The 21,224-nt window shown below is 60.5% G+C and overlaps 1 protein-coding gene across 1 annotated transcript in view; it reads left to right on the forward strand.

The window, feature by feature from the left end:
* The window catches only part of PCDH1 (protocadherin 1), a gene marked incomplete at its 3' end in the record, with an annotated part of 53,581 nt that extends 37,557 nt beyond the window's left edge, over positions 1-16,024 (forward strand). Inside the window, exon 5 of the mRNA XM_082291134.1 lies at positions 15,639-16,024. Within this exon, the coding sequence (XP_082147260.1) occupies positions 15,639-16,024 (386 nt within the window). The remainder of the gene's footprint in view (positions 1-15,638) is intronic.
* Positions 16,025-21,224: the final 5,200 nt, after the last annotated feature.

Consider the following 21,224-nt stretch of genomic DNA (forward strand, 5'->3'; position numbering starts at 1 on the left):
GGGGGCTGTGCCTCTGCACGGGGTGCAAGGTTCCCAAATGACCCCTGTGAGGCATTTCAGCCTCAATCCCCGTGGAAAAGGAAGGCTGAGCCTCACTGATGGGAGCACAAAACCTCTCAGGGGCTGATGGATACCGAGTCCTACCTGGATGCTCCTTCCAGGGCTGTATCCCTGAAAACAAACAGCCAGATCTCAGTCCTGGGCTTGGGGGACAAGAGCAGGGAAGGATCCCTCCAAAGTGCTCTGTTCCAGGGCTCTTGTCTGTGAGGGAGCTGCTTTGATCCAGGAGAAAACAGGCTCACATCAGACTGAGCTGGAGGATGAGGACTCTGCTCATGGCAGCTCTTGGACATGCTTGGATTTACACTTGGCACCTTTACTCCAGCACGAGACTGGTGCTGTCAGGCTAAAATAACATCACTTTTCCAGTAATTTGGGGTAAACTGGCAGGCATGCTGTGAATCGGGAATAAATCAGCTCCGGTGGCCCATGGGTGAAACCTGTGACTGTCCACGGAGTCTGTGTTCTGATTATTCAGATAGAAAATGTTCTTCCACGGATGGCCATGAACCCTCTGGACAAGGAGCATGAGGGAGGCTGGGGAAGGGATCCAGCGGGGAAGAGCAGGGTGCTGGAATGCACAGGTTCCTGGGAACAGCAGTTCTCCATCAGCCGTGTGTGTCTGGGTTAGAACAACCTGCCTGGGCGTGAGGAAACAAGGGGCAGCAGGAACAGGAGGAGGGGGTCAGGATGTGATCCGTGCTCAGGATGTTGGAATGGCTGTCGTGTTGTTTTATTGCTGCCGAGGAAAGAGAAAATGGAGCAGGGAATGCAAAATGACAGAGAGTGAGGAGATGTGATATTTGCCTGATGTATTTTGCTGGTAATTAGTGTAATGCCAATTAGACAGAAGTAATCTTTTTTTTTTTTTTTTTTCCCCTTCTTCAGCTGTATAAATTATTGCTGGAATATCTGCCAGCTCAAACCCAGATATTAAACTCGGAGTGATGTGGAGATCTCTGCTCCTTGAGGATCTCTAGATGAAATTACCCAGACAACAGGGACCTTGACAAAAGCAAGGCCGACTCTATCCAGAATGAAAACGAATCAAAGCCAAAGGAATTTTTGTATTCCACGTCTGGCGTCTTGCTGCTTATTAGCCACACAGGAAGGGACCCCCACAGAGATGCAGCAACATCAGTGAGAAAAGGCAAATATCTCGCCTTTCCCGCAAACAATGCCACTTGCAGGCTATTGTTCCCCTATCAGCTTCCCTGAGGAGCAGATCCCGAGCCCTTCCCGTGCTCGGGCTGCAGGTAAACCCAGCCGCCCACATGCATTCCATTTGTTATTCCCGGAGCCCTGTTTTCTCCCCGTGCTACCCCGCACCGGGACAGCAGCGCCGGGCTTGTTTTGCCTCCGGGTCCCCCGGGACGTGGAGCTCTTTAATGATGATGAACGGCTTCCTTCAAAGGGTCAATTGCTGGCCTGGACCTCTCCAATCGCGGATCCCTCGGAGCTCTTTACCTGGGCACAGGCGCTGCTTTGCTCCATGCTGCTCACGCATTTTCCCTCGCATGAGGAGCGGACCTGCTCTTGCCATCTCCTCCCTTTGGAAAAATAACCGCTAAAAATGATGCCCTTGGACCGATTCCGGAAATTCTCATCCATCTCTGTTGGACCGTGAAATCCAAATCTTCTTGTGATCATCCTGCTGCTCCCTGGTGCTGTGCTCTGGGGGTTGCAGAGCTGGCAAATCCCCTTTGCCAACCTGCCTCTGACCCGGGGGGGGGGGGGAGGGATGATGTATCCCGCTTGTCCCGCCTGGATTTTAGGATTTTGTAATCCTGGCTGGCTCTTTAAAGCGTGTTTTATTCATGGCAGCCTTTAGGACCGCCTCTGGCTGGCCTCCCTCGAGTGGTGCAAACTTTACTGCGTCTCTCCTCCAGCAGCCTGTAAACTGCAGCACCCAGGGGTAGCTGGAGGTTGATATTCCCTATCGGAAGCGATTATCCGTCTTTTCCCTGCTTTTCCTGCAAGGGCTTCTTGCTGCCATCCTAATAACAAACTCAGGGCCCAGTGATATTCATCAGGATCGGGGCTTTTTCCCAAATGAGCCATAACCAGGCTGCCCCGTTCCTAAACCTCCCCATATCCCGTGTTCGCTCCTTCAGCCGGATGCTGTGGCTCTGATCCCTCCTGCTTTTCCAGGAGAAGGGGATTTCCCCCCAGTCCTGGCCATTAGGGCAGCAGATCCTTTCAGGGCTCGGTGGGCAATCACAGCAGGAGGGCAAATGGTCCAATTCGAGCACCAGGGTTGATTTCTCGGGGTGATTTTTGCCCGCACCACAGGAGGATGTGACCGGCGCTGCTCCTGCCACGTGCCAGCCACAAAACCTCTCCCCGTGGTGCTCCCACTGCAGATTTTCAGCCTGGGAGTCTGTGGGCGTTGGAGGCGTCAATAAGGAGCGTTTTCAGCTGCTTTGTGGCACGGCTGCACTGCAGAGAAAGGGGCTGGGCAGTTCAGGGGCTTGGGCTCGGGATCTCTGAGCAGTCGGCAGAGAATCGGCCTCATTTGGTGTGGGATCATTCCCCCAAAGTTTCCCGACTGTGTCCCTGCTGTAATGCTCCCAGGGCTGCTGCATGTTGGATTTCAGGTGGGTTTGGTTCCCTGGGGCTGGGTTTGGGATCCAGGGCTGTGTGAGCATCCATCGGGGACAGACATTTCCCCCTGAGCGCAGCCCAAGAGCCTCACCCTGCACTTAACGCCCGTCCCCTGAGCCTTGAGACAGCCACCAAAAATTCTGGCAGGGATCTCCCTCTTCCCCCTCGATGTCTGCAGGACAGCTCAGGCGAGCTCAGGACAGGCTGTAAAGGAGTTGGAATGATGGGAGGGGTGCTCCCTTTCCTCGGAAGCAGCCCAGGAAAGATCCGTGGCGAGGAAACAAAGCGTGCACATGCAAATCCGTACTGTCATTTCCTCTCCCAGTTTCCTTGGGGTTTGGCTTGACTCTCTTCCAAGGGCTCTTCCTTCTGCCTGCTCTGCTTCCCTCCGAGTGGTCTCGGCTCCCTTTGTTTGCAGAGCCCCTCGTTGAGAGGAGCCCTTTTCATAAACTTGAGATTTCTTTTGTCACTTAAACACCTCCGTGACTTCAAAGGCCGGGAACAGCACTTGGCTCTGTGGCTCCCGGCCCCCCTGCACCAACAATTTCCCCCCATCCATTGTCCTGCCAGGGAAGGATTATTAAATTGTTGATGGAGCTGAACAATGGTTTTGTTCAAAGGCAGACATGCGAACGCCACTTCTTTTCTCCTTGACACAAGAGCTTTAATACCCAGCAACAATGAGAGGCAGCCACCAAGGAGCAAACACGGAGAGGGCTCACAAAGCCAGGCTGGTATTCCCAAATCCCTGTGCACGTGAACTGGTGCTCCTTGGAGTGCTCCCCGTGGCTGTAGGTGAGGTGAAAGAACTGAAAATTAATTACAAATAATTCAAATATTGCCCGTTAATACTGGCTCATGTGATTAGGACGTGAGCAGCCGGTGGGAGAGGACCAGAATTAAGGTTGGAAAAAAACCTCTGAGATCTTCAAATCCAACCATTCCCCCAGCACTGCCCAGGCCACCACTAAGCCATGTCCCCAGGTGCCACATCCACAGGGCTTTGAAATCCCTCTAGGGTGACTCCACCACTGCCCTGGGCAGCTGTGCCAGGGCTTGACCATCCTGCACTGAAGAAATTTTCCCTGATGTCCGACTTGAACCTCTGCTGGTGCAACTTGAGGCCACTCCTCCTGTCCTTGTCCCCTGCGAGCAGAGCCCGACCCCCCCGGCTGCCCCCTCCTGTCAGGGACTTGTGCAGAGCCACAAGGTCCCCCCTGAGCCTCCTTTGCTCCAGGCTCAGCCCCTTTCCCAGCTCCTCCCCAGGCTGGTGCTCCCATTCCCAGCGCAGTGCTGGCACCGCGCTGCTCCCGTGGCTCCGTTCCTCGCGCTCGGAGTGTGCCAGGCACACACGCACAGCTCCAGCCGGGCTGTGCCTTCGGAGCAGCTCCTGGAGCCTGGAATGAGGATCATTCCCTGCACTGCGCAGCCTCGGGCTCTGACATTTTGTGCTGTGCAGGCTCCTTTCCCATCGCTTATCACCTCAGCTGCTTTCCAACACCACAGCGTTAATTTGCCATGCTGGGTTTCCCTCAGGTTAATTTCTTTTTTCTATTTTTCCTAAGTTTTAGCGGAGCTGTTCCGGCTGGTTTTGGAGAACAAGCCGTGCTGCCTCAGCCCTGCTAACAAAGTGATTATGAAAATTTCCTTTCAAGATCCATTAGCTTAACCACGCTCTGGGAGAGGGGTGTGGGATTTGGCACGGGAGCTGCCAGCAGCGGTCGGGGGCTGCTTGTCCTAAAATGTGCACTGAGTGTACTCCAGAACACATCCCGGGGTAGCTGCGCCCACACTGCCGTGTGTGGCCTTCAGACAACAGCATTCCCAGGGTTCATCCATCAGGGGAATGGATTCCAACTGGCAGAGAGTAGGTTTAGATTGGATATTAGGCAAAAATCCTTCTCTGTGAGGGGGGTGAAGCCCTGAGGTTGCCCAGAGGAGCTGTGGCTGCTCCAGCTGCTCCATCCCTGGAAGAGTCCAATGCCAGGTGGGACGGGGCTTGGAGCAGCCTGGGATAGTGGGAGGTGTCCCTGCCCATGGGAACAAGAAGAGCTTTAAGGTTCCTTCCAACCCAAACCAGTCTGTAATTCCACGATTCTGTGATCCATGTCCTCTTTTGGAGACCAGCAGGAGTTTGCTGCTGTTGCTCCATGGGCATCCATCCTGTTCCTTGATTTACATCCATCCAGTTGCTTAAATGTCCCCTGGACATTTCCCAGTGCTCTGTGGTCTCCAGTTTTCTTTGGGATGTTTGGCCCAGCACGGCAGGAATTGTCCTTTTCCTCTGGGAGGGTTGAGCATGGCTGGCTCTGCTCTGGGGCTCTGGGGTCAGGGTGCACCTGAGGGTGCCTCACTGGGAGCCCAGGGGTTCCCAGGTGGGCAAGGAGGCCATGGACACCTGGCCTGGATCACAAACAGTGTGACAGCAGGACTGGGGCAGTGCCCATTCTCTGTGCTGGCCCTGCTGAGGGACCTCGAGGGCTGTGTCCAGTTCTGGGCACCTCACAAGAAGACCCTGAGGGGCTGGAGCGTGTCCAGGGCAGGGAACGGAGCTGGGAAGGGGCTGGAGCCCCAGGAGCGGCTGAGGGAGCTGGGAAAGGGGCTCAGGCTGGAGCAAAGGAGGCTCAGGGGGGACCTTGTGGCTCTGCACAAGTCCCTGACAGGAGGGGGCAGCCGGGGGGGTCGGGCTCTGCTCGCAGGGAACAGGGACAGGAGGAGAGGGAACAGCCTCAGGCTGGGCCAGGGCAGGCTCAGGGTGGACAGCAGCAGGAATTTCCCCATGGAAAGGGTGCTCAGGCCTTGGCAGGGGCTGCCCCGGGAGGTTTGGAGTGCCCATCCCTGGAGGTGTCCAAGGAAGGGCTGGAGGTGGCACTCGGTGCTCTGGGCTGGGGATGAGGCGGGCATCGGGCACAGCTTGGATGGCTGGGAGGGCTTTTCCAACCTCAGTGACCCTGGAATTCTGTGGGGGAGCTCCTTTGGGGCTGCTTTGGGGGTGCTGGGAGATGGAGCCAGCCCGAAGTGCCTCCCAGCCAAGGCATTTTCTTGGCTCATTCCCAAGCTGTGGCATCGCCCAGGTCCACCTGGAGCAGAGCTGTCCCCACGTCCCCCCACGCACAGCACAGGGGTGGCACACTGGGGTCCCTTGCTGCATTCCCAGAGCCACCAGTACAAAGAGGCTCTTCCTTTATCTTCTTCTTCCTCTGCTTGTCCTTCCCGAGGCCTGTTCCCTCCCTTCTCCTGCTCTTCCTGGCGAGCTGACAGAGGCTCCCTCAAGCTCCAGTGCCCTCCGTGATGAGCTGCTGCCAGCCAGGGAAGCACGGCTGCAGCTTTAATTAAATGATAAGGGCAGAGCCCCGGAAGTGGGGAGATAAGTGCAGCCGTGTCTGCCACCACACTGGCCCAGGCTCTTTCTAATTAGCTTTGAGAAGCTCTGGAGAGGCTGATTAACCCTTGGAGGTGCGGGATGAGCGCTGGGATGCAGCAGGAGGAGGGTGCCCAGGCCAGCCCCAGGGATGGGGGTGCAATCCCATGGTCTGGGTGGGATGAGGGTGCAGGGGACCCTCTGTGCTCCCCCCAGCCCAGGGCAGAGGGGACAGGTCAGGGAGGATCAGAGCTGCCCTTTGACAGGCTCAGGCACAAGGCAAAGCTCCAGGATGCTGTGCTCAGGTTCCTCCTGGGAGAAGTGTTTGCTGCTGTGACATCCCCCTGCCAGGAGTGGGGGACTGTCCCCAGCCCCACAGGGCACAGCCCCTCTGGAACCACGATGTGTCCAGTGATGCTCTGAGAGCTGGGGACCTGGGGACACGGGGTAAGAGGACCACTGTGTGTCACCAAGCCACGTTAACATGGACTGGCAGCTCCCCAGGACCTGGTGCCACCAGGGCCACCACCTGTCCCTCACCCAGGTCCAGCCAAGAGTGAAGTGCAGCACAGGGCTGGGAAGGACAGCTGGGCTTGTGGGCACCGTGTCACCAGCTCAGTGGGTGGTCAGAGCTCTCAGTGGCACTGGTGACGCTGCTCCTGGTGGCCTGGCCCTTTGTGTCACATCGGCTGGCAGCACCGGGTACCCGGAGCGTGCCAGGGAGCTCTGGGAGGGCCATTCCCGTGTCCCCAGGGAGGTCTGGGAGGGCCATTCCCGTGTCCCCGGGGAGCTCTGGGATGGCCATTCCCGTGTCCCCAGGGAGCTCTGGGATGGCCATTCCCGTGTCCCCAGGGAGCTCTGGGGGAGCCATTCCCGTGTCCCCAGGGAGCTCTGGGATGGCCATTCCCGTGTCCCCAGGGAGCTCTGGGATGGCCATTCCCGTGTCCCCAGGGAGCTCTGGGATGGCCATTCCCGTGTCCCCAGGGAGCTCTGGGGGAGCCATTCCCGTGTCCCCAGGGAGCTCTGGGATGGCCATTCCCGTGTCCCCAGGGAGCTCTGGGATGGCCATTCCCGTGTCCCCAGGGAGCTCTGGGATGGCCATTCCCGTGTCCCCAGGGAGCCGCTGCCTGGAGGGGAGCCCAGGTCACCCCCACAGCCCCCACGGGCGGAATCCCGCGCATCCATCAGCAGAGCAGAGGTGGGAATTGGGCGGGAGCAATCGCGGAGGAATTTGGGCAGCAGGAATGCGCATCCAAGGCATGCATGAGCGGGCAGCCCCCGGGGATGGCAGGTGGAGCCGCGCTCCCATGGGATTTACATAACCATCATTAGCCCTACCGGAGCCAGGAGAGCCCTGTGCTCCCACCTGTCCCTGCTCCTGGGGCGGGGACGGAACCAGGGCAGCTCCACCGCCCGCAATTCCATGATTTTAGGACCTTCGTGCGCTCCTAAAGGAGCCTCAGGCGTTGTTGCTCACCTGGGTGTTGCAGGAGCTGGGGGAGGGTTTGGTTATTCCATGGATTGATTCGGACTCCCCAAGCTTTCTTGTGGACATCTGTGGAAGGTCTCTTGTCTGTAGGGTAATGTGTAGGATATTTATGGATTCAGGATTTCATTCATTGGTTTGTTTCATGCAACGTGAGTGAGGACGAATGCCCAGCAATGCTCGTTCCTCGCCTCTGCTTTTGGCTGCCTCGAGCTTTAGCTGCAAGGACCCGATCTTTCATGGAGGGCAGGTGCCAGGTACCTGATATTTTGAGAATTGCCAGTGAAATGTGCTCAGATATTTTATTTCCAGAAGGAGGAGAGGAAATTGCTGGTTTTTTCTCATTAGGAGAGCAACCCCCCCCCCCCCCCCCCCCATCCTCCAGCCCATTTTTAAAGAAGGAATTTTCTGTGGTCTCTTGACACTTTCCTTGCACCTTCCCCGATTTCTGCAGCCTCTGGGGCAGAGTCTCAGTGGCAAAGCAGCTTCCTCCCCGTTATCTCTCCCCGGTGGTTCTGTCCTCTCCTTGGAAGCCACAAAGGGACCCCAGGGGAAATATTTCCCACCGGAGTGTGACTCTGGTCTGCATCACAAAGCACTTTCATGAGGAGAATTAAGGCTGCCTGGACAATCCTAATTTTGGCATTTCCTAACCTTTGAACCCTGTAATCCCATTAAGGTGCTTCTTAACATAATCATATCAGCATGTGTGTAATAATTCTGCTTTTTATAGTCCAGCGAAGGTTGAAGCCCCTCCGTGCCAGGGTAGGAGATCATGGGGGTGGCACCACGAGCACAAAATCTGTTATAGGAGGGTTGGGTTTATTTCTCTGGGTACCACAGGGAAGCTGTGGGGTGATGGGGATTTTGGGAGCCCTAAGCGTGTCACTGAGCCCTGTGAGCCCCGCAGGGACATGCTCAGTGTCAGGGAACATCCATCTGGGTGCTCTGCCTGCCATTGCTGTGGCCATGTGGCCACTGTCTCACAGTGCCCGTGGTGTGACTGCGGCAGGGAGGTGGCTCCTCCAGCTCCAGCCCCGGCACACGCGGGAAGATCAGATCCCCTTGGAGTGGGAAAAGGAAATACAGATCCCCTGGGAGATGGGAGAAGGAAGAAGAGATCCCCTGGGAGCTGGGCTGAGGAAGAACACATCCCTGAGAGCAGGGAGAAGGAAGAACACATCCCCTGCGAGCCGGGCAAAGCCCCTCAGCCCCACCTGTGCCGGCGGTGCTGAGCCTGGTGGGTGCATCTGTCCCCATCCATTCCTGGGGGGTGCTGGGATCCCCTCGGCAGGAGCTGGGAAGCCGCTTGCAGCTCGGGAGTGTTGGAATGTCCTCCAGGAGCCGGGGACTCATCCGGGGGCTGACAGCCCCTTAACTTGGGGGCGAGCTGTGTGTGCCGCCTGGAGCTGCTGCTGTTCAGCACGGGGGCAGAGCCAGCGGGGCCGGGGGAGATGCTGGGTGTGTGTTCCATCTCCTGCCTCCGGAGCCCAGCAGAAACCCGTCTGTGCGCTGGGGAGCTCTCGGGGTTCATTGGAAGAGCGGGTGTTGCTCGCTCTTGCCCCGGGAGCCGGAGGTGTGGCTCGGAGCCGCAGTCGCCACCTTGGTGGGCAGTGCCGGGTCGGGCTCCGATACCGGGAGCCATCTGGAGCGAGGGTGGGAAGTTTGGGAAGCCATCTGTCAGGGTGTTGTAGCGCTAGGAACGGTCCTGCAAACCGTCTGCACCGGGAGGGGGTGAGGGAGCTGTGGCTGGGGAAAGCCGGGGCTGACGGGGACGCCAGGGAGCTCCGTGCCTGCGCTCCCAGCTCCCGAGCTTCCCGTGCTCCCAGCTCCCGCTGTTTCTGTGCCCATCAATCCCTGGAGCAGCGCTGTGGGGCCGGACACCTCTCCAGCAGCTCCCCCAGGGCCTGCACAGGGACATTGGTGAGCTCTGGGCTGGTCCACATGGGAATCTGGGGCCAGGAATGGGTGAGGAGCTGTGGGAGGGATCCTGCATCCGTAGGGTGTCCTGGGGTGCTCAGCCCAGGGAGGGATTGTCCCGCTCTGCTCTGGGCTGGGGCAGCCTCACCTCCAGTGCTGGGGCACTTTGGGTGCCACAACAGCAGAGAGATCCAAAGCTGCTCCAGAGTGTCCAAAGGAGGGAGCCGGGGCTGGGGAAGGGTCTGGAGGGGCCACCCGAGGAGCGGCTGAGGGCACTGGGCTGGTGCAGCTGCAGCAGAGGAGCTGAGGGCAGAGCTCAGGGAAGGAGGGAATGGCTGGAGAGGGAGGTTTGGGATGGAGAGCAGGGAAAGGTTCTGCCCCAGAGGGTGCCGGGCACTGCCCAGGCTCCCCAGGGAATGGGCACGGCCCCGAGGCTGCCAGAGCTCCAGGAGCGTTTGGACAGCGCTGCCAGGGGTGCACAGGGTGGGGTTGCTGGGGTGTCTGTGCAGGGCCAGGGGTTGGACTGGGTGATCCTTGTGGGTCCCAGGACATTCCATGATTCCATGATTCCCTGCTGGGATCATGCACTGGCTGTGCCCCCCTCATTTGGGGACCGTGAAGGGGGGCTTTGAAGGAGATCCTGGCTCCAGAGGCACCTGCAGCACAGCTCCCCTCTCCCAACAGCCCTGGCCAGGAAAAAACGTGTTGGGAATGGGCCATGGAGCTCCTGTTCCCTGCAGGGAGCTCCCACTGAGCTGGCCAGGGCTGGGATGGTGGGCATCTCTTGTGCCAGTGTGGGGGACTTCTCCAGGCTACCGGGCCTGGCATGGAGAGCGAGGAATAAAGGGGTGAGATAATGCAGGACATTCATTCACAGGCGTGGAGGAGGGCATGGGATGGGATGGGATGGGATGGGATGGGATGGGATGGGATGGGATAGGATAGGATAGGATAGGATAGGATAGGATTAGGATAGGATAGGATAGGATAGGATAGGATAGGATAGGATAGGATAGGATAGGATAGGATAGGATAGGATAGCAATGGGGTGTGAGAACATGGGATGCTGGGCTGCACAATGCCCACCAGCTTTCCTTAGGGTGTCTGAGGAGGGAGGGGAGCAGCAGCACCGGTGCCTGGAGGAAGCAGCTCCGCAGGGAAGTGGTGTCTGGAGGGAGCAGCGCTGTAAAACATGGAACCTGGAGGAAATGGCTCCACCGCAGCGGCGCTGCCTGCAGGGAAGGCAGCAGCGGGGGGAGGCAGCACCTGGAGGCGGCAGCAGCCCAGAACATGGCACCTGAGGGACGTGGCACCCCGGGGGAGCCTTACCTGGAGGCAGCGGCGCCGTGGGGGACGGCGCTTCCCGGGAACGGCGCTGCGGGGAGCGGCACCTGTGGGGAGCGGCGCCGTGGGAGAGCTGCGCCTTCGGGAGTGCGCCGTGGGGGACACACCTGGGGGACACACCTGGGGGGGGACACACCTGGGGAGGACACACCTGTGGGGAGTGACGCTGCGGGGAGTGGCACCGCTGGAGAACACTGGCACGGCAGGATGGGGCCCGTGAGCAGCTCTGCCGTGGGCAGCGGGGAGCAGGAGTCCCGGGAATGGTTCCTGGAGGAGTGATGGTGCAGGAGAACGGCTCTGGGAATGGTGGAGTAGGGAACGGTGCCGACTGCCAGGAGCTGTGGGGTAGGAAGGGAGTCCTTGTTGCACAGGGAGGGGGGGACAGTGCTGCTGGGAGAGGATGTCCTGGGAGGCCACCACCGTCAGGGACATCCCAGAGGGGTCTGCAGAGCCCTGAGGGCTTGGAATGGGAGAAGGGGCATTTCCAGGTGTCCACAGCTCGGTGGCCAAGCTGCCTCTCCTGGGAGCACTGCCCCCTGCCCTGGCTGAGGACAAACCTCTGGGCCCTGCTCCATCCCCCTGTCCCCGGGGCCAGCACAGCTCAGGGCTTTGGGGCTCTGCTTTCGGGGCAGCTGGGTGGGACGAGTGGCCAGTGGAGGCCAAGAAGGCTCTTTCTGATCCCAGCTATGGGAAAGCATCCGGTTTTCCTCCCAGCTGCTCTCCCCGCTCTCCCATTCCCCCTTTCTCCACACCACCAAGCCTCTCCCGTCCCTCCTGGCATGCTGTGCTTCCCTCCTCCCCTTTCCCGGGCTTCTCTGCATCCTCTGCTGTGCTCTGCTCTGTCACAGCCCCACTGCCTCCCCTCCAGAGCTGCTCCAGCACCTGCCCTCCCTTCCAAGCCCTCTCCTGTGCCGCCTCATCCATCCCTGCTCTCCTGACACTGCACGGTGCCGCCGTCCGATGCAAGTGGAAGACACGGGAGGACCCAACCAGGCTGGGGTGGCATAAAAAACATGCTCGGGGCTGGCTCTGGGCCTGTGCTTGGAGCTCCCGGGCTTGCAGAGGGCGAGGGAACCTCTGCCCGTCTCCTGCAGGAGATGGAAGCGCTGCTGTCTGAGGCTGCTGCTTTTGTCTCGTTCCCAAAGTGCCCCAGAGCTCTGCTGGAATCCCCCAGTACGGTTTCAGAGGGGCGACTGCGATGGGATGAGCTCCTGCTCTGGGTGGGGGGAGAGGCAGGCAGCAAAAATCAGCAGCAGCACCGATGTGAGCCTGTTCCCGGAGGAGCCAGCCTGGCACAGCCTCCTTCCCGAGGAGCAGGAGACGGGAACAGCATGGGAGCAGTGCCACGGCTCCAGGGGGCATCTCTGAGGGCATCCAGGTGTAAAACCCCCACCGTGCCCGTCAAAAACCCAAGGGGATCCGATTTTTCCTGCCCTGGATTCATCCCTGAGGAGGAGAGAGCCCCGGGGCAGCGGACAAGGGGGTACCAGAGAGAGGCAAAGCTGCAGGAAGGGGGGAGCTGGGAGGATGGGGGGGTTGTGAGTGGCCAAGCCACCGCTTCCCTGGCTGGGAAGCACAGTCTGGAGGCCTGGAGGGAGGATAACCAGGATGGGCCAACGCTCAGGGGAAGCCGGCAACTGCACAACTCGGCGTGGCCAGGATGCCGTGGTGCCACCGAGGGCGCGGCCGTCCTCTTCATCCCCCGGGAATATTGTCACATTCCAGGGCTTCGGAGGCACAACCTTGCATTTTGGGTGGAGGAGGGGCCCGAAATCCCGAGTGCCCTTTGTGCACCCCGAGGTGCGAGCCTGCCTCACCACCCCACAAAATTTGGGAAAAGCGATGGGCGAAATTCCCACCAAAGATGGATTAGTGCTTGCCTGGCGGCACATCCCTGAGCCACCAGCATGTGCTGGGAATTAGGCCATGGGGTCGTGTTTTCCCTCAGTCCCAGCTATTCAGGAATTCTGCCCTGCCCTGTTCCGGGCTCATGGCACAGAATCCGCTCCTCAGTGGCCCCGCAAGCGAGGGGACAACGCTGGAAAAAGGCTTCAGTGCCAGGAGCAGACAATGGGAAAAGCAGAATAAAAGCCCCTGAACACAGCGTTCCTGCTTGATCCTGCCATTCCCAAGCTGCTGCTGGCACGGGGAAATCTCTGTAGCTTTATTCCCTGCAGAGGTGGATTTTATTTCAGCCCTGCCAGTCCCCTCCGTGGGCTCGGCAAAGCTCCTTCTGCCCCAGGAAGAGGGGATGGCTCCCATCCACTCGCCCAGGAGCACAGAGCACCAGCGCCTTTCTGGGGGAGGAAAGGATGTGCAGGGGGAAAGCTGGTGAGGAAAGGATGGCCATAATTCCTCTTGGACAGAAGTGAAAGACCACAGAACACGACCTCAGAGTGACCAAGCCATTGCGTGGCCACTGGGGCATCCTGTGGTCCTGAGAGGAAAACCTGATGGATCCTCTTGGATTCAGGCTCCGTTCTCTGCTTCGACTTGCACGGAGCAGGGATGAAAACGGAGCTGTTGTGCCTCTGGTTCCCCATCTCCCATTCCAGCTGAGCTGGGGGAGAGGAACGAGGCCATTCCCCCGGAAATGGGGCGGCTGGTGCATGGCCAGCCCCAAGGACGTGCCCTGCCAAGCTGTGCCCTGGTGCCGCCCGTGCCGCTGCCGTGTCCCCCCCGCTGCTGCTTTTGTGCTGCTGCTTCTGTCCCCGCAGTGTGAGCATGGCTGTGCCCTGTGCTGTGAGCAGGGCGGAGCAACCTGCTCGGACGGATCCGTGTGTGTATCCATGTGTGTATCCACGTGCATCCGTGTGTGTATCCCTGCGTGTGCACAGCCCCAGCCCCTCTGCACGCCTGAGCTTCTGGTGTCACCACCCGCGTGGCTTCGAGCGTCCCCCGTGTGAGTCCAGCGAGGGCCACTGGGCTCCAGGGAGGATCGGGATAAAGCTGGAGCAAGGAGTGAGGGAGGAGCAGCCACGGCCAAGCAGCCTCCAGGAGGCTGGAGCAGGGCCAGGAGAGGCCGAGGAGGCAGCGGGGACAAGGGGGACAGGGCTCGGAGCAGTGTGACGGGGGGTGGCACAGGCTGAAGGGGGTGTGGAGGCCGGGGCTGTGCACTGACGTGACCCTGTCGTCCTTTTTCTGCCCCTCATCAGAGTCCCCTGAGCGGAGCAGGCTGTGAAGGGGGGCTGCCATCAGGTATGTCCGTGTGGCTCCCACCAGGATATCCCAGCTTCCGTGGGCGCCAGGGATGCAATGCGGGCACAGGCCCTAGGGGGAGAAGTGGGCTGCCTCAGCCCCCAGCTGAGGATTTGGGGACGGTCACTGGGGGCTGTTGTAGGGCAAGATGTGCTCGCACAGTGGTTGGCTGCTGACTTTGCCCCTTCGTCCATGCCCGTGTCAAGCATTCCCAGCATTGTCTGGAGCCTTCCCTGCATCCTGTGTGTGAAAGCTGTGCCAGGGTGACTCGGGGGTGTGACAATCCCAAACTGGTGGCAGGAGGGAGCGTTGGCCAGGGCAGAAACCCCACTATGGTGCTCTTTGCTTCTTCCCAGGGCTCAGGGAGCACCTGTGGGTCTACCCTGCTTTTGGGATCAGGGGATTGTGTGTATCCAGTGGGAAGGGGGATGTCCCACATGTCTCAGGTCCCCAGAGCTCTCTGGCATCTCCCTCCATCAGTCTGTCAGTGGAGAGAGCTCCACGGCGGAGGAGACATGGAGGGGATTTTTGGGAACCACAGGGACATCTGGAAGTCCGAGCAGTCTCAAGCTCCCACTTCCACCCCAGCACCAGCACCAGGCTGGCTCTGCCTGTGGCAGCAGGCAGTGACGTGTCCCAGGGCGCTCTGCGGTGTCCCAAATTGGGGTGGGAATCAAGGAATGGCTCATGACCAGGATGGCTCTTGGAGGGACGCTCAGCTCGGCATGGAAGTGCCAAATTCCGGCCTCGGAAGCCTCGTGACAGATGCTGCCTGTGCCAAGGACACCTGGCCAAGGCTCGGTGACACCTGGGGTAGGGGGTGGCTGCTGTGTGAGGACACCAGACCGTGGACTGGTGTAACTGGTGCTCCGTGTCCCGGCTGTGCCAGGAGCAGGGAGCTGTGGTGCCCTCGGGTGCTGGGCTCCCTCGGGCAGGGTTTGGTGCACAGGGCACCTCTGGCACGGGGGGCTCCCGGCATCTCCAGCCTCTCATGGCTTTGCCTCCGTGTGCTTGGGGGTTTCAGGCTCCACAGGAGACCAGGACTTCTGCCTGGGCTTGTGGCTCCTGCTGAGGGTGCCAGGGGGAGGCTGGAATGTGGCCTGGAATGCCTAGTGGGAGCAGGGCAGGGATGCCCGAGGATGCTGCCCAGGACGCACGGCTGTGCCTCAGGGCTGAGTTCAGGGCGGTTCTGCCTCTGCACAGTGAAACCATTGGTGGTACCCAGTGGAAATTCCTGGAGCTTAGCAGGTTCCAGGTGCTGCCTAAACTTTTGGGATCACGAGCCTGGTTGGCAGCGTGTGTCCCGCTGTGCAAACCCAGGCTCCCTGTGCCATCCTTGTCCCGAAGGGGCTCGCTGAGCTCTGCTCTGTGCTCTGCCTCCTGTTTCTCTGTGGCCTTGGGTTCCCCTCCCAGCTCTGCTTTGCTCCCTGGCTGTCCGTGGGTCCGGCTCTGGGGGTGTCCATGGGTCCGGCTCCAGGGGTGTCCATGGGTCCGGCTCTGGGGGTGTCCGTGGGTCCGGCTCCAGGGGTGTCCGTGGGTCCGGCTGTCCCTCCCAGCATGGGTAGGAGGGAGCTGTCCAGTCCCAGCCGCTCATCCCTGCGCTCCATCCCCGCATCCCGAGCTGGGGTTCCTGGGTGTGACGCTGCTGTCCCTTGTTCCCCGCAGATCTCCGGCCTCTGCCCGATGTAGCCATGACTGGGACCTGCACCCGGGAGTGCACGGAGTTCGGCCACTCCGACACCTGCTGGATGCCCGGCCAGTCCTCCCCCAGCCGCAGGCCCAAGAACGCCCTCAAACTCTCCACTTTTGTGCCTTACCAAGACCGAGGGAGTCAAGAGCAAGTCGGGAACGGCAGCCCCAGACTGTCGGAAGAGCGCAGCACCAAAATGGCCAACCTCCGCCTGCTCCCCACGTACAGTGCCTTCTCCAATAGTAGCCATGAGCCCTGCAAGGACTCTCCCATGGAAGAAATTCCTCTCACCCAGACCTCGGACTTCCAGCCAGCCACCACCCCCTCGGCCCAGACCACCAAGAGGGAGATCTACCTGTGAGGCTGGGCGCGAGGGGCAGGGAGCGGAGGCCAGAGGAACATTTCCCACTTCGATGCTTTATGGCTCCGGCTGCTTCTCCAGGCAGGGGGCTCTGCGGGGAGCAGGGCAGGGCGAGGCAGGGAGGAGAGGAGCGCCTTTTTAACCCCGTGTTTCCCGGGGCTGGGGGTGGGTGGGGAGGATGAGAAGCATCCCAACCCCGATTGCCGAGCATCCTGAACTGCTGCCGGGGAGGGCTGGGCAGGCTCCTGGTGCAGAGGGCACGGAGAAGGGGAGAGAAGGGCTTACGTACCAAAGGTCCACGCAGAGCTGGTGGAGTTCCTGGGGCATAGGACGAGGGGTGTCCCCAAGCACGGGGAGCCAGCTGCCTGTCTCTTTGCTGTAGACTCCTGTAAATACGAATCTTAGGAATGACATTCAAGTCCTGCCTGATCGCAACTTTTTATTGTCCTTGAAACAAACAAACAAACAAACAAACAAAAAAAAAAGACGTTTAAGGAGAAAACAAAACAAAAGAGAAAAAAAAAATCCAGACAAAAAAAAAAAAAAAAAGAGGAAAAACCAAACAAAAAAAAAAAAAGAGAGAGAAAAAGAAAAATAACAAACCACAGGGAGCAAGTTCCAGCTTTGAATGGTTTCGTGCGTGGAAGAGCCCCTGGGAGCGCAGCGTCCGGCCCGCACTCATGTTCTATATTGTAAATAGAGATGTGATCAGTCCCTGAAACAGCAGCTGGGGAGCTGGAGGAGAGAGGCAGCATCCTGGCCGGACTGTAGGGACTTTGCTATTTTTCAGCCTGGATCTCTTTCTGAACGTTGTCACTGTGCCCACAAGCTGCAGGGTCCCTAGGGACTGCCCGGTGCCATAGGTGGGGGCTGCTTTGGGGTGGGGGGGGGGTCCCCGGTGGTGGCCCTGCGGCTGGCGGGTGGAGGAGGGGTGGGGAAGCCCCCAGTCAAGGGACCGGCTGGGTCCGGGGAGGGGGTGTCCCCAGGCAAGGGACCGGCTGGGTCCGGAGAAGCCCTCAGTCCGCCTCTGCTGGCAGGGAGGTCGCCAGCGGCTCCGGCTCTCAGCCCATCGCCTCAGGCCTCCTCCGGGGCAGGGGTAATGCCCACGAGGCCAGGCTGTGCCGCGCCCTCCACCTCCGTCCCATCCGCCTGTAAAGCCACCATTGCCTTTGTGAGGAGGAGCTTTGTCTCAGGGTCACACCGGGGGCCGCCGAGCCCCTGCCCGCTGGACTCCCGCCGCCCTTAGGCCACAGGGCCACTCTCACGGGGTCCAGCTTTCTCTTCCATTGTCAAAGGTCCACCGGTCTCCCCGGCAGGTCCCCGCTGCCCCGGCGTCCTCAGCTCCCGTGCAGGGTCCCCGGCCGGGGCGGGGGGAGCCGAGCCCCTGCCCCTCACAGGGCTCCACAGAGGGGGACCCTTGGCTCTGCCACTGCTCCCTTGGCAGCCGGGGCACAGTCCTGGTTTTGGGATGCACCCCTGGCAGGAGGGGTCCGGGCGACTCGCGCCTCATTCCTGGGTAGCCCTTGCCAGTCCTGGCCCGCCGGGCCGTGCTGCACCCCTGTGCTTCCCGTCTCCAGCTCCGGCATCTTCCTGAGGGAGCGAGGCCAGCAGGATGGGTGTCCTGCGGCGGAGCATCCCCGGACCGCACGGTCCGTCCCCGCGGGGCTGGCGGGTGGCTCTACCGGGCTCCGGGGGCGCAGGGACCCCGCAGGGCCGGGGCGGGGCAGGGCCTGCCCTGCCATAGCTGTAGTGCCTGTCGGGCCCCCTGCCCAGCCTCCTCCCCCTCCAGCACCCCGCTCTGAGCAGCTCCTCTCTCTTTCTGGGGCGGTGGCGGGGTGCAGCCACCTCCCCGTGCGGCTCCCCGAGGGGACACGGCGCCAGCCGAGCCCGGGCGACAAAGGAAGGGCGGCAGAAGGCGCCTGCTCGCACCCGCTGCTTCGTGTCCCTCGTGTCCCCCCGTGCCCCAGCCCTGCCTTCCCCGGGTGGCACCGCCGCCACCCCGCATCGCCCGCGGCCCCGGCACCTGGCGGTGCCACCCGGAGGAGGCAGGACCCTCCTCCCGGCCTCCCGCTGCTGCTTCCGCCCGGCCGGGTGTCCCTGGAGGCGGGCGGGATGCTCCCGGTGGATGTGCAGCCGCCCGCCCGGCCGGGATTCCTGCTCTGCCCTGCGGGGCCGCGTTCCCCCGGTCTGGCTGCCTGAGCAGCTCCCGCTCCTGAACTCGTTTTTATTGTAGCTCTGTAGTTTCAGGGCCAAACTGGGCAGAATGTGCAATTTGGCCGCGCTGGCCACGATCTTTGACTCCACTGCCAACTTGGCTGCTCACGCCTCCCCTGGGCTCAGGCAGTGGCAGTGTCCAGTGCCCCTCTTGGGGACCTCCGGGAGAGCCACATCCGAGGGGGGCTTGTCCAAGACCACCTTATCGCGGCGGGTGGGCTCCCTACCTTGTGCTGGGGTCTCCAGAGGGATCCCGTGGCTGGAATTCCCGTGGCTGGAATTGCTGTGTCGTCTCCTGGAGCACCTGGCGATATCCTCAGTGCGAGCATGGGGGGGTTGGGGTGCAGAGGGGTCCCCGAGGGATAGGTTTGGGGGTGGGTTTGGGGATGGGGGTGGGGATGGATGAGTCCTGTGGGGTGCACAGAGGGGTGGTGGGGCTTTGAAGGGGAGCACAGTGGGGCACAGTTTGGTACCAGGGTTCGGTGTCTGGGGGTGCAGAGGGGTTGGGGGTCTCGGGGCGCTGGGTGGGCGTGTGGGGAAGGCCAGAGGGGGCACTGGGACCGAGGCCTCAGTGGGGTGCCAGGGTGCAGGGGGATGGGTCCCTGGGGAGGAGAGGGTGCTGGACATCAGTCCTGGGAGAGGGGTTTGAGGGGATTTGTTCTGGGGGGAAGCTCCCAGTGCCATTGGGGATCAGTCCCGGGGGAGGGCGAGGAGAGGTGCTGTGGGAAGAAGCTCATTTGCACAATTATAAGCCAGAAGGATAAAGCCTCTGTGCACGTGGGGGGGGACAGCTCCCCACGGGCTCCAGTCTAGACAAGCACAGGGAGGAGGAGGAGGAGGAGGAGGAGGAGGGTTCACTGTATCTCACACTGCACTAGGACAAGCCAGGGGGAAAACCAAAGGTGGGAGCCAGGGAGCAGGCGGGCTGCGTGGGAAGGATCTAAGCGACCCCTTTGTAGCTCTTCAGTGTTGGTTCTATTTATACGAGATTTCATTTCCTTGCTTGTGATGCCTTGTTTTTTGTACAGTTTTATGTACATGCAGGTGTAGCTTTTCTAAAGGAGAAATCCTATGGCAGAGTAAAGTACCCCACTATTTTTCAGATGGTGCCCTACGTCTAAGGCGACGCCTCTTGCTAAGGTTGTACTGCTCAATGTGTGATGCATTTCCCTGTGCGGGGAAGCCTTTGGGCCTTGGGCTTGGTTTTCCCCGGGCGCTGTGAGCACAAATTGATTCCCTTGTAACTCTTTCCGTTCGGAGCCGTGAGCATGACACCGTCGTGATCCCCTTTCCGTTCTCCCCTGTTCCGTTCGTTTGCTGAGCTGTCAGATGACCAACTCCATTGTAATTAGCCCTTCCTAAAGCTTTACAATAAAAGTGTGAAAACCCGGCTGCCTGCGCCTGCCTGCTTCTTCCCACGCGTCCCCCTGAGCATCCTCAGGGAAGAAAGGGCTGGGAAGGCTTTGGGATGTGCCTGCCTTCCTCCAGGTGCAAGGAGCCCTGCTCCTGTCTCCCTGTTTTCCAGCTTGGGGATGTTCCTGCACAAGGACAAGGAAGATAATCCCCCAGCGCATTTTCCCACGGAGCTGTGTCCTTCAAGGCCAGGCTGGACGGGGTTTGGATCATCCTGCTCCAGTGGGTTGGAGCTGGATGAGCTCTCAGGCCCCTTCCAGCACAAGCTGTTCCATGGTTCTGGGATTGATTTTATGATTGAAACCCAAAATATTTCAATGGAAAGACACCTCCAGCCCCAAGGCTGCCTGCACCGGTCACCAGCCAAGGTGGGAATCAGGAAAATCAGACCAAAGTGCTCCAGACCCTCTCCCACCTCCACCACTGCTCCTTGGAGATTTGCTCCATGCCCCACCATTTCACCATCTCCTTTCCCAGGCATGGCTGGGTTTTTTAGGTGGTTCAGACCCTTTGGAATCAGCTGCGTCCCTCCAAGCCAGGGCACATTTGCAGCTCTTCCCACCCCAGCTGCAGGGAGCGATTCCCTGCCTGCCTTTGCACAGGATCCCGACCATCCCCAGCTGCACCGGGAGTTTCCTGGCTCGGGGCAGAGCCCTGTACCACCCCTCTCTGGTGGGCTCCGTACAGGTGTGGCACAGCTGGGCTGTGCTGGGCTCACACACAGCCTGGCACCTCTCCCTGCTCAGCTCTGTGGTTGGACCACCAGGCCAAGACTCCTTCCCAGCTTGGAAGCCTCCAGGAAGGAAGGGTTCCCACGTGAAGATGAAGCTCAGCCTCCACTCCCCCTTGCAGAGCCTCCTTTCGAGCCATCCCCACCACAGGGCTCTGCAGGGCCATCGCAGGGCATCCAGTGCCCCCCACTCCCGAGGGATCCCCCCTTGCAGTGAGGGCTGGGGGCTCTCAGCTGCCCCTCGGGGCAGGCCCAGCCCAGCTGGGAGCAGGGATGTGTCCCCAGGGAGCCCAGGGAACCCAGTGCCCTTTGCTGCCATGCCGGGGAAAGAGGATCCAGGTGCTGAGGATGGTGCCAGGCTGGCACAGCTGGCACAGAGGGACAGAGCCACCAGCACCCTCCTGTCCCCAGGACAGGTGACCAAAGGGTGTTTTCCTAAGCAGAGACAGTCCCAGGCCCTCCCTGTCCCTCCTGAACACCCCTGGCCCCATGCCATGCCCTGCGGTTTCTCCTCACGCCCCCTCCTCCTCCTCAGCCATCCCAGAATACCCAGACCCCTCCCCGATCCCATCTGTGCCTCCTTCCCCTCTCTGCTGTCCCTTTCCCGGCCACTCCTTCTCCTCCTCGTTCCCTCCTTGCCTCTCCTCCCCGTTCCTGTGCTCTCCCCTCATCCCACACGACGCCTCCCCGCTCCTCCAGCACAGCCCCGAGCTCGCATCCAGCCGGCTCCGTGCCGGGCTGGAGCCCTCCGGTTTCCATGGCAGCACACATCAATTACCGGCTGGGAAGGGGCCTGCGGATGCTGCGGATGCTGCAGCTGCCCAGCACGGCCGGGGGCTCGGG

This window comes from Coloeus monedula (genome assembly GCF_965178545.1).
Source record: "Coloeus monedula genome assembly, chromosome: 15".
Classification (NCBI taxonomy): Eukaryota; Metazoa; Chordata; class Aves; order Passeriformes; family Corvidae; genus Coloeus; species Coloeus monedula.